Genomic DNA, 16693 nt, shown 5'->3' on the forward strand with positions numbered 1-16693 from the left:
TCTTTCCCTTCGTCTAAGTCCCAAAACCTAAGAAGAAGACCGATATCCCAAACTAGTTGCAATGATCAGCTGTCAGGGCCTGCCCAAATGAGAGGGAACCATTCACAGGAAAGGGTGTCAACGACAAGGAAGCACCCTGGAATTCAAATTCCCTAAGATTCAAATTCTCTGGAATTCAAAGCTGTGGTAGAATTGAACCATAAACTCTGTGCTTATCTAGTTGCTAACCAAAACCTTCCCAGAGAAAACAACATTCATGGAAGATCACCCTAGAGCCCCTTGGAGCTCTGAATTCTATCAGTGGGATCAAGCCAGACCACCAGAAGGTCGTACAAAGGACTATCTCATCTCAACCCATTATATAATGTCATAGCTTCAGATCTGATGCCAGGGCACATGGGAAACAGGCCATGTGGATTCTGTTACTCTCTTTGTTATGAACAAATGTTACCAATGCCTCTACCATGCAGTGCCCCTTACAATAATAATAACAATAATTTTTTAAAAAGTTCCCACCTGGGAAAGCTACTTTATACTCTCATGCTAGAAAAGACTCTGTGTCCACCGAGAAACTGGTAAGCAACTTCCTTCCGAGTGGTGAGTATCAGGCACCTGACCCTGTCTCCTTTCCTGACTGCCAGAAAACTCGAGTCACCTTGGAAGCTCAGATGCAGCAGCTCCTGTAGCCCCCCCACATTGCCAACCTCCCTGACCTTGATTTCTGCTCCCCTTTGTCTCTGATTTTCTACTTGGTAATTCCTTTACCGCAGGTATGCATCTTTGGAAGCCTTCCCAGATGCTTTTCACAAAAAGGGATAGACGTAAATAAATAGATAAATAAATAAATAAACAAACAGATACGAAATCTGCTCAAGGAGCACAGCTTCGAGACGTGCGTGTTGGCAACGGAACGCATGGGGTGTAGGGGTTCCTAACCCGGGGTGTGTGTAGACGGGCTTCCGACAAACCTTGCACCGCTTGAAAGAGAATGCGAAATCACGGGGCTTTTTGCTTATAGCCACAGCTTGTGCCAGAGTCTGCAAAGTTTAAGAAGCACTGCTCTAGGACGTAGGCAGAGGAGACCAAGAAGCGTGGCCAACTAAGTGAAGCAAAGACAAGGGAGCCAGGGAGGTGCAACAGAAGGCTACGTCAGCCCTGGGCTGATACCACCAGCCCAGCACTTCTGTGCAGTTAGCAGTCCTTCTCGTCCGAGTTGGACCATCACGTTATTCATTTGGTTGCCTATGAACCTACCAGATGGCCTGCTGTAGTTGACAAGGGCCTGCTGCTGCGGCGGCGGCGGTGGCTGCGGCTGCGGCGGTGGCTGCGGCTGAGGCGCCGCCTGCTGCTGCTGCATGCCCGGCAACGTCCTTTTCCCCTGGACCGCGAGCTGCAGCGTTTCCGGGAGGGGCTGGCCCCGGGCCAGCATTTTGTAAGCTAAAATCTGAGCTCGCAGCTGATGCAGCTGGACGGGACTGAAAGGCGAGGGCCCCCTGTTGGGCTGGCTCATCGCCTGCGGGTCGCCTGGGATGAGGGTCCCTGGCTGGCTTGGTGGCATCTGCGGTGCGGTTGGGCCACTTCCCGATATAGGGCTGGAGACGTGCTCGGGGGCTCCCAGCGGAGACGGGTGCGGTGACATGTAGCCTAGAATGAAACACAAAAGGAGAGGTCACAGGCTGCCCCCCGCGACCCCGAAGGAGAAGCATTCCCGAACGTTTTGATAATTTTCTAGAACAGCACTGACGGACAGACATCTAAAGCATAGGTAAGTAATAAGTATGGGCTTTTATATAACTTAAAACTTATATATATCAAATGTATACATAATTTAAAGAAACAGGCAAAAGTAATTTTAATATATAATTTAAATCGACATACCCCAAATGTTATCATTTCAAAGTATAACAATTATTAAAGAGAGATTTTACGTTCTTTTCTTCCTATTCAGTTACGACGCTGTCTCCACTGGGACTAACCACATCTCAAGTGATGGACAGCCATTATGTGTCCTAGAAAGTAAACTGGTAGTGGCTGTCGTACACCTAAAGGAAGGGCACCAGGGGACAGTATTATTCGTTAAAAGTAGCCCGACCTGGAGAACAGAACCTGAAGGTGTCTGCTCTGTCACAGTGGGGAATGAGTCTCTCATGGGGATATTACTTGCTTTATTATAATGCACTTTACGAATAATTTGCCATGATTGAGGGCCTCCATTGTTGTAGGCACTAAGCAAGCCACTGTACATACTATTTTAGCTGAGTTCTCCCTGGAAACAGAGACTGATGGAAGGATTGAGCGGAGCTGATTTATCTGCAAGGCACAGGGGCACTGGCAGGGGTGTGGAAAGGTGCTACGTGGAAGGGACGGCAGCCAGTAATGGGTGCATGATTAAGCCAGTTGCTGTAGTGGGTACCTGAAGATTAATCTCATGCACAAGTTCTGGGATAAAAGGCACATAACTTGCCTCCAAATTATCCCAGGGAAGGAGCTGGGGTATTTACACTCCATCACTGGTCACTGGTTATGACTCTGGAGATCATTAGTCCCCGGGGACTTTGCCATGTGTGAGTAAGGTGGACTCAAGTAGACTGAAGGTGAGATGGTAGACTGGCCAGTGGATATAAGGCTGGTGGGAGCACAGAAATGGTAAGAAGAATTAGAGGGAAGTGAGTGGAGTATACATGTTTTCTACAGTCCTCACCACATCCCCAGAAGATATGTACTGTCCCCTCATTTTTTAAAATGAGGAAAGGGAAGCTCAGCGAGTTAGCGAGTTACCCCAGGTCACACAATCAGATCTTGGTAGCTCCAAGATTCAAACCAAGGTTTGTCTGATTCCAAGGCGTATGCTCTTTCCATGGTCTAATATTAATTTGGTTTTATAAAAATAAATTAAAGGCTTGAAAGTTTCAAAAATCTTCTAGAACCATTTACGATACAATATAAAAATGAGAGTAATCTGCTTCGGTTACAAGAGATCTAAATGGGAAAGTTAGGAATACTTTACTTAAGAAAGAAAAGTCAAAATGCACAAAAATTTCAAGGAACTTATTTCAAGAGATGAACTGTATAGCCCGGACAGAGAATGCCTAGAAAAACACACGACTGAGCATTGCTGAAAGGAAATCCAAGGGGAAGGAGAGGACAGAGTGGCCTACTGTAATCCTAAAGGTTATCTTCAATTCAAACTGAGCGCTAATTCATCAACTCAAAGGTGTCCTAAGACACAAGTAAAATATTAGATTAAAGGTCTTTGCCTTTAATAAATGCACCTGCATCACACTTATTTTAAAGGTCATCACATGGGTGTTTATTAGGCATGTGCTGTGTGTCTGAACCCTTGTCAAATTCGAGCCAAGACAGCTCTATGCATCTATGTGGAATCACAGAGGCCCAGGAATATCTGACCCACATTGCCTGGGGACTCATCATCATCATCCACAAGACGAGAGAAAATAAAGGATACAGTTACTTTTACCTCAGACTGCCATTTGGAGAGGGAAACAAATTTAGCCTGATCCTCTAAGACAAGAGTAGGTTTTGTTCTATCAGTTGGTGAATTGTAGAACTCCATTCAGAGTAATCCTGCCCTGAAGAGAAATGGAAAAACTGCTAACTCATTCCCCAAATCCCTACTCTATAAGGGAGCACAAAAATCACACAGCCATTAGGATTCTAGTTGGTCATAAAAGTTAGCCAAGAAAATGCCCCTGAAATCAGCCTGCAAGACAAGCAGAAATTTAAACCCCAGGATGTTGTTATTTATAACAATAAACATTTAGAGAATATCGATAACATACACTTAACTTCATCCTTAACATTCTTCCTTCTTAATGAGGGTAACCTTCACCTCCTATTTGTAATGCTGGTGCAAAATGGTCGTTTGTTCATTAGGAAAGCACCTTCCTAACACCTTTTTGACCAACCCTGCATCTACCACTGGAGGAAAAACTTCCTACTATAGTTACTGACATTTTCCTACTATAGTTACTGACATTTAACAACCAGGTGTTAAAATGGGTCATGTCTCCCGCCTTCTGGTCCATCCTCCTTCCTGAGGGCATCATCAATTATAGTTTACCCATGATAAATCACAGGATGCCTAATACAACAGACCAAAACATTAGATGATCCAATCTAAATGCAACTGTGCAACGCTGTTCATCAAATCGCTCTTTTCAGCTATGAACTCCTGGCAAGGCAAAGTTACGAAGATGAGACAGTTACATTAAGTACAGTAATTCCTTTTACCTCACATTTGCTAAGAAACTAAGAGTGGAATAAAAATCACTTTCCAGAATTAATCAATACAACAAAATTCTCCCTCAAATGTGGAAAGAAGAAGAAACTGGGGGTGGGAAAATTTGTTGCCTAGAATTTATAGGGGATGTTAATAGAATCATTCTATCACAGTATGACATTAAAAATGTGACAGTGTTTCAGCTAAAGAGAGAGAGATTTCTTTTTTTTTAATGACATGACTTGCATTCCATAAAACTTCAGGAAAATCAGAATCTAAATGATACAACATAACATATTTTCATAATTATCTTTAGTTGAGAAAACAGTGAAGAAATTGCCTGAGAGTGAAGAAATTGCCCGAGAGTGAAATACCTTTGTCTGTAGGATGACTGTGTTGATGCAGAATCTGCTCTTTTTTGAAATCTGGTTTGATTTGCTCATTTAAAAAAAAAGTAGTCAGGGCTTCCCTGGTGGCGCAGTGCTTGAGAGTCCGCCTGCCGTTGCAGGAGACGCGGGTTCGTGCCCCGTTTCGGGAGGATCCCACATGCCGCGGAGCGGCTGGGCCCGTGAGCCGTGGCCGCTGAGCCTGCGCGTCCGGAGCCTGTGCTCCGCAAATGGGAGAGGCCACAACAGTGAGAGGCCCGCATAACGCAAGAAAAAAAAAAAAAAAAAAGTAGTCAAACCTGGCAGTTTTCCTTCCCTCATCTTCAAGGGCCATTATCTCCCTAGTTTCACCTTGCCTCAGAGAGAGGCAATCACCTCTCTCCTTTTAATAGACTTGATTTTAAGTGCCAATTTTATATGAATTTTCTCTTCACACACACACATACAAACATTAAATATTATATACTTGCCTTTAAAGGCTTTTTCTAGCCAATGGACTAAAAATAAACAACGTTATCATTGGGACCATACGGTACACAATTCAGTATTTATTGAAGGAAATGGTTTTGCTTCTCAACCAATACCTTAAAATAACCTAATAGGTTGCTAGGTAGTTAAGGCTGGCAGTTTTCCGATCAATACCACACCTCTCTGTACCTGTGTGTTTATAAATGGCTTCCTACGACGGGGGTTTTTAAAGACATATGCTATTATGGAGTCTGAATTCTTTTTAGATAATTACATAGAATAAGACTGCATTATACCAATACTACTTTATTCAAAGACATATTTTAAATAACTAATTCCCCAGCTTACAAGGCACTTTACTATTATAGCGAAAAATATTACGTGCTAGTTCTGATTCCATCTAACTTAATGCAGACTTCTGCATTCCAAAGTAATTATAACTTACAGAAATTACATAAAAATTAAGATCTATTTAAAAGTGTTCACTTTTGAATACATAAATTCACTTCTCTACCTACTTGAACAAAATTTACTAAATTTCCAATTATGTGCTAGACATTGTGCCAAGTATTGGAGATTCCAGGAAAAATCATCATTCTAGAAGCTGAAGAAAGGAACTGAGCTATGAAAGAAATTTTAAGATACATAAAAGTAAAAATGCTCACTTATAATTCACGCATTTCAAGTGTTTTCCTTTGGAGTCTTCCTAGGGCCCCACTACTAGAGGTACTGCAAAGCTGGGAGCAGACAGAGCCACCACTAGCTCTGAGAATCACTGAATATAACTCATCTATACCTCCCAGGTATTAAAATGAGATTTACATTAGCTCTGTGAACACACCTGGCTCTTTAGAATTTAAGTGATAAACCTGGAAGTGTCATCTTAATTCATTCTTAACACTGGATGGGTCAAATTCCTTTCTTCCTGTACCTCAAGAAGTCCCAATGATTCAGCTTGCTTTTCTAACATGGTCAAGATTTTACAAGTCATTTGCAAAACTTACGCCTACCTGCCATCAAAATTCAGATCACAATCCAGGATCTTCAAAAATCTGCCCGAATATTAGTAAAGATGCACTCCTATGCCTCCATGACTTGCTTTTATATAAATATATATATGTATTTAAAAGCAAATACATTTCTCTAAACCCTCATAGTCAAAAATCTTCCCTTGGGTTGATTGATGTCTGATCATGGATGGAGAAAAAAATCTCACATACATTAAATTACAAAAAAGTATATACAACAACACATAAAGCATAAACTTTGAATTAGAATATCAGCACATTAATCAGTGCTGGATTAGTCATGCCCTTGGCATGCTGAAATGTCCATATAATGATTCTGAAAAGAGGTTACATTGTATCCAAAAGACTTTGAGGTACCTTTATTATTTTATTTACTTATTTGGCTGCACTGGGTCTCCGCTGCTGCTCGCGGGCTTTGTCTAGTTGTGGCGAGAGGGAGCTACTCTTCATTGTGGTACGCGGGGCTTCTCATTGCAGTGGATTCTCTTGGTGCGGAGCATGGGCTCTAGGCACGTGGGCTCATTAGTCGTGGCTCGCAGCCTCAGTAGTTGTGGCTCGTGGGCTCTAGAGTGCAGGCTCAGTAGTTGTGGCACACGGGCTTAGCTGCTCCGCGGCATGTGGGATCCTCTAGGACCAGAGCTCAAACCCGTGTCCCCTGCATTGGCAGGCGTATTCTTAACCACTGCACCACCAGGGAAGCCCCTGAGATATCTTTAATATGCCTTCAATAATGAGGAGAAAAGGCACCCAGGAGAAGAGAAATCTACCATATATTGATTTGGCCACTATTGTGGGTTGAACTGTGTCCTCTACAAAGAAATGTTGAAATCCTAACCCCTGGTACCTGCGAATGTGACCTTATTTGGAAATAGGATCTTTGCAGATGTAATCAAGTGAAGATAAGGTCACACTGGATTAGGGTAGACTCTAATCCAATGACTGGTGTCCTTATAGGAAGAGGGAACTCTGGACACACACACACAGACACACAGGCAAAATGTCATGTGGAGAGCAAGACAGAGATTGGAATGACAGATCTACAAGCCAAGGAATGTCAAATATTGCTGGCAACCACCAGAAGCTAGAAAGAGGCAAAGAAGGATTCTTCCTTAAAAACTTCAGAGAGACCACAGCCCTGCTAATACCTTGATTTCAGACTTCTGGCCTCCGGAACTTTGAGAGAATACATTTCTATTGTTTTAAGCTACCCAGCTTGTGGTAATTTGTTACGGCAGCCCTAAGAGACTAAGAGAGTCACCCACCAGCAATGACAGGTTATTCCACTGCCAGAAAAAGCCACCTTACAAAGTAGGAGTGTACAACTCAAGGGGCACGGGTGGCTCATCTTACCATCACATCTATGCTGTTATTGGGAGGCAGACCTGGAGTCTCCTTCTGGTCCTGTCACTTACCGGATGTGCAAACTTAAGAAAACAAAGTAAATTCTCTGAGCTTTAGCCTCTCCATCTATAAAACTGGGGTAATATAATTTATCTCACAAGATCAGGGTAAAGATTCTGCATGAAGTACACAAAGCACTTTGCAGAGTGCTTGGACACACGGTGGCCAGTAAAACTACTAGGATTTTGCAAAGAAAACTGCCCACATCAACCATAAAGTTGTGTTGGTGGGGATAAGGGGAGATTTCCACAGGGAAAAGAAACCGGCTGGATTCCATCCTCCTTAAACACGTTCTCTGGAAGTCATAATTAAAATAAGCAAAAGGAGGGCTTCCCCGGTGGCGCAGCGGTCGAGGGTCCACCTGCCGATGCAGGGGACGCGGGTTCGTGCCCCGGTCTGGGAGGATCCCACGTGCCGCGTGAGCCATGGCCGCTGGGCCGGCGCGGCCGGAGCCTGTGCCCCGCGGTGGGAGAGGCCGCAACAGTGAGAGGCCCGCGTATCGCAAAAAAAAAAAAAAAAAATAAGCAAAAGGAAAGATGAAAGACTGTGGTATAGAGCCAAAATCAGGTATGTAGCAGACACAAACCTTGGCTGTGTTGGTCCATCGGACTCTGGGGAGGGCCCATTCCTGGATGAGGAGGTCGCATAGCGGTGCCCTTCATGGATCCACAATGGATATCTTCCACAACCCCCTTGTCGTGCATACCATCAATGGGCTGAAACATTTACAGAATATCAGTCAGACGTCTCTTTAAGGCATAATATTTCTATCTGGTGTTTGAAGACCCCTTCCTAAAAAGTCTTCAAAATTGTGGCGCAATCATCTATTACCCATATGATAGTCATATATTTTGACATTTATTTTACGTATATTACTACTTACATAGATTTCATAGATGGGACAAAAAATAAAATGAAAAAGACTACACCAATAGGATCAGCAAAACTACCTGTGAAGTCAAAAGTTAAGGCTTTAAACAGTTGAAAGTTTTTTGGTCATGTCAAAACCTGCAAATAAAAAGGAAGTTCTGTTCACAAGGTAGACAAATATAAACTCTTCTTCCATACCCTCTTACATAAGTCCTGAAACCTGCCATAGGTTGAAGCTAGTCCAAAGTCTGAATGGAGGAAGGAAAACTCTTTGAAACGTCTGTAATAATCTACTTTTTGGTAACTTGTTTTCATCAGAAGGGAAGGAACCATGGAAAGTTTAAAAGTTGAAAGCAGAAAGTTCCAAGGCAGTTGGGAAAAGAGGGACAGACAGGGTAGAGTGGTGAATGGGGGTAAATACTGAACGGGAAAGAGGGTGAAACAGATGAAGCTATACTACAGAGGGAGGAAGACAGAAGAAGGTTAAAGGCAGAGTTTGGAAAAAAGTAAAGAACACAGGGGCTGGAAACAGGACTTGAGGCCTTGTACACAACAGACACACAATAAACAGCCATTGAATTGACACTAATCCAATCCAGCATTGGGCAATGGAGCATGTGTTTGAGAAAGGAAAAGTCTATTCCTCCCCAAACTGGAATAGCAATTTTCAAAACAGCCTGAAAGGAATATTTCCAGGAGTTTATAGAAACCAAATGACTTCAAGCAAGAAAGTATGAGTGTTTGCAGTTTTGGAGAAAGGAAAGTTAATTTCTGCAGAGTCAAAAGCATGCACTTGAAAAGAGGAGAAATTTACCATAAAGAGGATGTTCAGAAGAAAAATGGGAAGAATTTGGTATAAAGAGTGTCTCTGAGTCTGTTAAATAGTAATAATAGAGAGGAAATCAAAGCAACACAGCAGATGTATTTAGGCCACTTGTTTATTTATTTCCAGTAATGTTGAAAAGCAAAGAGCTGAAGCTCAGAGGGAGACTGAGGAGAAAGACAAGGAATAAAGCTGCCTATAAAAAGATTCTCAGAAAGTGAAGGCATCTGGTCAGCAGGTGTGAACTCCAGGCACTTCACCATGTCCTCACCCAGGGAATTATCTGAGGGACTGCGGGCTGAGGAAAAGCAGGATGAGAAAATGCAAAACTTGCAGAATGAGAGCAAAACAAAACAAAAAGGAGCATTGATGGGGGCAGAGAATAGGAGAAAATGTGACAAAGATGCTAGATAACGAAACAGAAGGGATCAGAAGATATACTTATACATAAAAACAACCCAGGGCAAAAACATAACATTAACCCAATACACTCATGCATACGTTTAACTTTTAAATGCTTAAATAATAACAGAGGTGAGCTAAATATTTTCCCTTGAATCTTTCATTTTGGAGGTAAAACATCCTTAAGGCCTTCGGAAATTATTTAACCCGCTTGGACTAAGGTTAACAAGTGACAGATCCGGTCTATAATATACTTCCCAAATTAATATGAACACAAGATGATTTAATGACTTCGATATGTCTATATGTTCAATATGTCTCCTAAAGAATGTGATATGGAAAACAAGCAACTTTATTTCTTTACATACCTGACAAGCTAAAAATGTGTTTAAAAGAAATCAAAAAAGCAGGGAGAGAACTTGGGGATATTATAGGGCTATCCATATATGTTGTTAAATGAAAAAGATGTTGTTTCAGAGTAATTAACAGTGATGATATGATGCTATTATGGTAAAAGGAAAAATTTTTTAAATCATACCTGGATATGCATTACCTGTGCTTAGATGGTATTTTTACTGAAGATGGAGAAAAGTAAGGTATAAAGAGCATATATAATAAGCTGTTACTGGGGGTGAACCACTTCTTTTATTTATGTCAATATGGTTTTACTTTTCAAAATAAGCATATATTAATTTTCTGATTTGAAAATCATCAAATAACAAAATTTGCAAAACATGAAACTTCCCTTCTGGGCTGCAATGCCTTACCTTAAAATTGACCTCCAGGGACTTCCCTGGTGGTGCACTGGTTAAGAATCCGCCTGCCAATGCAGGGGACACAGTTTGAGCCCTGGTCTGGGAAGATGCCACATGCCGCGGAGCAACTAAGCCCGTGCGCTACAACTACTGAGCCTGTGCCTAGAGCCCGCGAGCCACAGCTACTGAGCCCGTGTGCCACAGCTACTGAAGCCTGTGCACCTAGAGCCTGTGCTCCACAACAAGAGAAGCCGCCGCAACGAGAAGCCCGCGCATCGCAACGAAGAGTAGCCCCCGCTCACCGCAACTAGAGAAAGCCCATGTGCAGCAACGAAGACCCAATGCAGCCCCAAATTAAAAAAAACAAAAACAAAAAAAAACCAAACTGACCTTCAGTCCTACACAATTAAAGGGAAGAATTGCTCTTTTCTGTGGTAACCTTTCTGTTTCAAACCAGTATCTCCCACAGCTTGCCTGCTTAACATCAAGAGGCATCTCCACCACCCTGTCCACCTGTGATGTCACCCGGAAAAGATGGAAAACCTCTACACATCTCTTCAGGCCTAACCTTCAGGTAATACACAATAGTCCCATAGATTTTCTATGGCTACCGCTACATCTCAGAGCAAACTGTCACAGAGGATCATGTTTGCTTTCTCAAAAGGCCATTCTCTCTTCTTTGCATCTCCTGCAAAGGCATAATGCCCACGTCACACCGTTATGCTCATCCCAACAGCAACAACCCGAATCTCATAAATGGAAGATTATTAGAACCTTCGTCCAGAAACAAACAACTGGCCCTGGGTTCTGCAAAATCAGAGCCCTCTTCCAAAACCAGAATAAAGCCACTTCACAGACAAGAGAGCAAAGTGCATTTTTAGGAATTCCCTAAAAACTACTTTATTTCAATCGAAACTTTTTTGAAAAAATCCTTTAGGAAAGGACTCATTTTCCTTTTACTCTTTGGGACCTATGGGATCTTTTTAGGGAAGAATAATTTTCAATACGTTCATTCATGGATGATATACGGTACTTAACATACATAGTTGGAAAAAAAAGCAAGACTTATTCACTAATATACTTATTTGCCAAGCCAAAATACCTGCAACCCACAATTCATAGGATCTGTCAGACTGCATATTGTAGAACTTCCCTGGTGGTCCAGTGGTTAAGACACCATGCTTCTAATAATGCAGAGGGCATGGGTTTGATCCCTGGTCAGGGAAGTTCCACATGCCACGTGGCGTGGCCCAAAAATAAAAATAAAAAAAGAGAGAGAGGGAGAGAGAGCTGCATATTGTAGCTAACACTTTTTAAAAAGCCAAGATCAGATCTCCCTGACTGGTGCAACATCTGTAACAATAAAAGAGCCTTAGAACGTATGTTTTCAATAATGTACAAGATAAGAGAAAGACCTAGCTTGATTCTCTTGTAGACAATAGTAGAAAAAAGAGAGGCGGGTTATCAGTGATTATTAGCCATCCATGACTCAGAAGATGGACGGATGGATGGGAGAATGAACTCTTACCTTATGCATTTGATGCATGCCTTCCTGCGGGAAGTCAGCAGACCCCATCGATGGCATAGGGTGTGAGACACTTGGAGGCCCAGGACTTGGCCCCATCATACTGTGGACGGAACCTGGGGATGGTCCAGGTCCTGGACTGGGCCCAAGAATTGGTCCAGGAGAGGGTCCCGGCCCTGGCGAAGGCCCTGGGTGGGGCATCGCACCAGGGTCTGTGGGCGTGGACATCTACTTCTCCTGACTCTGCCAGTCAGTACAGTGATACTGAGTTGGAAAGAAGAGAAAGGAATGTTTTAAACATGATGTTAAGATCAGAATAAAACAGTTGTTAGTATTAGATGGTGCCATTTCCGTAACAAACATCAAACAGAACTGCCCTGTCTAGCCCGGATGTTTGAGAGAGTGTGATATATATCCATCTGCCCTAGTCTTTACGAAGACCTCTTATTTAAAATGATTCCCCGGAAAGATATAAATCATCTAAGATCCAAAAAAAGGCTCACTGGAGAAACTCAAATTTAAGACATAAGGAGAATTCTAAACAAGCTTAAAATTTATTACTGAAGTCAACAGATGCTCTTCATTACTTGGGCACCTTACAAGGCATTAACCCCCCAAAGCCATTAAAATATAAACCTCCTAAAGAAATACCCAACCAAGACCCACTTGCATAAGTCAATAAGCATTCAAACTTCACAGAATTCTAGAGAGTTAAAAGGGGGAGAAAGAACAATTTCATAAATTGAGGATGAAAGGGAATTGCCAATCACGGGAAAAGAAGAGGTTAATGGCAGTCAGACAAATATGCGTTCACACAGCCGCATATGCAATGACGCACTGAGACTAAAATGTGATGGTACGTGTAAAACCGTAGCTCTGTGCCTGGCACAACAAGCAGCCTCTCTTACTGAGCATTACTCCCCGGCCCTGCCACCTCCACTCCAGCAGAAACGAACAGAAGGGCAGGTTAAGATGTGGTCCTACCACCAGGTAATTAATTAAAGACCACGTGGACAGTGGAGGGCAGGGATTCATCCCAGGCCTCTCTGGGGTCCAAGACTCACACGAGACATCAACCATGACTCCTGGATCGGGGCCCACCAGGGACGTGGTATGAAAATTCCGGTTCTCCAGCAAAGCGGTATTCCATCACCCATGTGCCAAGACTTCTTGGCATCCCCACCGGGGAACTGCCTCATGCGGTGGGTACGACTGAATCTTGGATATCAGCCAAAATGAGTAAATAAGCTGTTTTTTGAATTTTGATGGAGATGAATGATCCCAGGGTAGTCATGGTGATATATTATGTCATCTGGGGGCACACACCTGTACACACAAAACCTCTTCTGATGCCGAACTCACAGAATCCTAAGTGGACTTGCTTACCCACTGGTTAGTGGCAGGGAAGAAATTAGACCATAGGGGCCCGGTCACCCACAGCAGGGCTCTTTCCATAGTGAAATGAGAGGTTAGAGGGAAAATTCAATGGAAAAAACAAAAAACCCACGTTACTTCATTCTTAGCTAACTACCTTCACCTCTCGCGGAATCTCTAGAATGTGAGGGGGCCGCGAGGGCGAGGTCTTGCCCTTCTTTGCTCCTGTATCCCCAGCACCTCCAACCAGCATGGAGTAAGGGCTCAGAAAAGATCTGAATGAAGTGTAGACAAAGTTGCAAGGGCAAACTATTAATAGAGTCAATTATTAAAAAATAAAAAAATTAAGAGAGCAATCAGGGTTTGAGGTATGTTCAAACAAAGAAATCTGAAAAGTGGAGGCAAGAATTTGGCCAATCTGATAAATGAATTAGGGCTAGAATAGGAAGGGATGAAAGGCTGCTTTGGAATGATTATAAGCAAGGGATCACTCAAACTGTTTTGCTGATACAAGATGGGACTAAGAGAACACAGTTCAAGTGACTTCTAAAACAACAGGGAAGCTTGGACAGTAAATTATAGCCTGAATCCACTAGAGAGCCAAATGTTATTATTTATTCTTTGTGATTAACAAAGCAGGCGGAAGCAACCTTTTTTTTTTTTTTTTTTTTTTTTTTTTTTCCCCCCCCCTCCCACTAGCTAGCTATTTTACATTTGGTAGTGTATGTATGTCCATGCCACTCTCTCACTTTGTCCCAGCTCACCCTTCCCCCTCACCGAGTCCTCAAGTCCATTGTCTGCATCTTTATTCCTGTCTTGCCCTCAGGTTCTTCATGAGTTTTTTTTTTTTTTTTTTTTTTTTGCATTCCACCCCCTCACATACACACACACCCACCCATGTTCAGTCAGCATTTTAAATTTAGGACGCTGACGTCAATTCAGGGGTACTTACAAGTTAAAATGTTCTTTCGAGTATATCAGCAAACTAATAAACCCCTTTATTTTTTAGTGAATAAAAGGAAATTGCTTACTTCCTGTTATGATTTACCTTGAAACTGGCTTCAATGGCTATGATGGCAAGATACCACAAGTTTGAACAATGAAGATACAAATGCTCAGTCAGCCTGGTAGTCCTACTTTTCATGTTTTATATTTTAATATCTATTATCCCAAAATACCAACGACTTTCTGCGCATATAATGACTTTCATCTGGGAGTCTCGTAGAATGTTGTAATTAATTGTATGCAGTCCCACAGAAACGCTCATCATTTTTTGTTATAGGAGACTACTAAAAACTTCTTAGGAGGAAAACATATGAGACAGGAAATGGAAGAATATGGGCATAAAGAAGAATGTTAATACAGGAACGTGTTATATAGGAAACTTTTTTCATAAGAAGAGAACCTTTAGGAGCATGCACTTAATGAATGTGTCCGTGAAACAGCATAGATGAATAAACAAGAAGCCAGCTCAGAGAAACAGCACAGTTTAACAAAGGAGCAAACTTGCCCCATCTCGCACAGATAAGGGATCTGGACTATCGCACAACTTGAATGTGACCCCCTGGCTTCTGACTGGGAGCCCAGAGACCTTGGGTTCTGCCCACCTCACGGCTGTCACCAGCCCCAGGGTTCCCGGGCAAAGCGTGCTTTCTTTTCTGGGGTTTCTCAGCTTCCTCTGGGCTTGGAATCGAAGCATCTCAAGGCTCCCTGCATCTGCCTATCCAGGACTTGCAGCATCTCCCGATTCCTCCAACCATATGTGTGGGCGCGCTCATCAGTGAACCTCCAGGGCAGGACCCGAGCTGTCCCAGGATTCACGCCACGGCACCATCACCCAAATGTACCAAAGAGGAGCACCTCTCAGAGACGAGGCCACAGTCCCGGCCTCCTATTCCTTCCTCTTCATTTCTGGTGGCAACTTCACGATGCAGCTCCAAGACACAATTAAACTTTCCCACAGCGTAAAGCAATTCGCGGGTGTAAATTACAAAGAGGCGCAAGTCTCAAGCAGAGGAGCAGGTCATTACTAAGTCCCTGCGGTTAAGGGTGAAAGTCCAGTATTGGCCAACTCAGCTTCCCCTCCCCCACCCTCCCGGTCTCCCTAGGAATCCAAACCCCTTTCTTTTTTCTTCCAGGCACCAATTAAGTGATGCAGATGGGGTGGGGACAGTGGGGACAGGCACAGGGCGGATGGGGGAGAGGCGATGGCTCCAGTAACCTTGAGAGGGCAGGAGTGCCAGGTCTCTCCGCAAGATAACACTGAAAATCTATTTTTATTTTGTGTTGGGGGGCGGGGCGGGTAAGTTTTACATTGTCACCAAAAAGAACGGCCTGTTCCATAATTACATGGCCAATATAAGGAAGAAAACGTGTCTGTGTGTAAGGAGGTTAGGCACACAGACCTCCCCATACCCCGGGCACTGCCAGGCCCCTCTCCTTCCCTCAACACTTCCCTCCACCTCACACCAGCACTCTCTGAGGGCCAGGCCACTGTGTTCTTAGCCAAGAATTTTTCAGCAGTACACCCTGTCTTTTTTCGTCCTGACCCTGCCTTTACAACCGGGGAGTGTGCGCTTTTTAAAAATAAAAGTCGTTGGAGCTTCCCACAACTCCAACCACTGTAGACATCCTCCCTCAGCCCGAATTCCCTTCCTCTCCCCTTTGCAGAAAGCCCCAGCACACCCATCTGCATATTAAAAGGAGTTCAACTTCATGGAATTTTAAGGGTCACCAGTCCAACCATGACAACCAGGACAGAACGTCTACCGTCCTGTCTCGCTCCAATCAGTTGAAAGATCCCCACACTTGCATTAATACTTCAACACAACCCCATGTGCTTCAGAATCATTTCAGGGACTTGACTTGAGGACACACTTGGCCACGTCCCCATTTAAAAGAGGAGGGCAGGAAGGGACCACAGACCTTGCCCAAAGTCACATCTGTGAGTAGAGCTTTTTATCTCTTGACTCCTGGCCCAATACCCAGTCACGGCACCATCAGGCAAGCCAGGCCATCCACCAGTGTGGAGAGCTGTCACTCAGGCTGAGCAATGATGCACAGGAGTGCGAAGCGGAGGATGCAGAAGCAAAGATGGAAACAATGGGAGATGTCGCGAGGATTGGGATTTGGCTGTGATCCTATGTTAATGTACGAAGGGAAAGAGAAGTGAAGAAAAGCCCTCGAGAGAATATGAGACAGAGACAATGTTATGAACTTAAGAGGTCGGTGATGTTTAATCAAAGATCCAGAGGACCTGTTTTACTCATCTATTCCCAACTGTCCTGGCTCTCCCCTGGGCACAAGGCATGGAGGATGTACAAAAATGACCAGAGGGCTTACCCAGGGCTCTGCAAGTCTGACAGGAAAACAGGACTTATCCATATATAGCAGTGAGGAAAAAAAAAAAAAAAAAAAAAAA

At 43.4% G+C, this 16693-nt stretch overlaps 1 protein-coding gene across 1 annotated transcript in view; it reads right to left on the reverse strand.

Annotated features, from left to right (window-relative positions):
- SMARCA2 (SWI/SNF related BAF chromatin remodeling complex subunit ATPase 2) overlaps positions 1-12126 on the reverse strand; it is a 161112-nt gene extending 148986 nt beyond the window's left edge. Inside the window, exons 1-3 of the mRNA XM_007466755.1 lie at positions 11902-12126; positions 8110-8239; positions 1255-1644 (exon numbers count right to left, since the gene is read on the reverse strand). Coding sequence (XP_007466817.1) covers positions 1255-1644; positions 8110-8239; positions 11902-12126 — 745 coding nt within the window. The remainder of the gene's footprint in view (positions 1-1254; positions 1645-8109; positions 8240-11901) is intronic.
- Between the last annotated feature and the right edge of the window lie 4567 nt (positions 12127-16693).

This window comes from Lipotes vexillifer, unplaced genomic scaffold (genome assembly GCF_000442215.2).
Source record: "Lipotes vexillifer unplaced genomic scaffold, Lipotes_vexillifer_v1.1 scaffold948, whole genome shotgun sequence".
NCBI classification, from domain to species: Eukaryota; Metazoa; Chordata; class Mammalia; order Artiodactyla; family Lipotidae; genus Lipotes; species Lipotes vexillifer.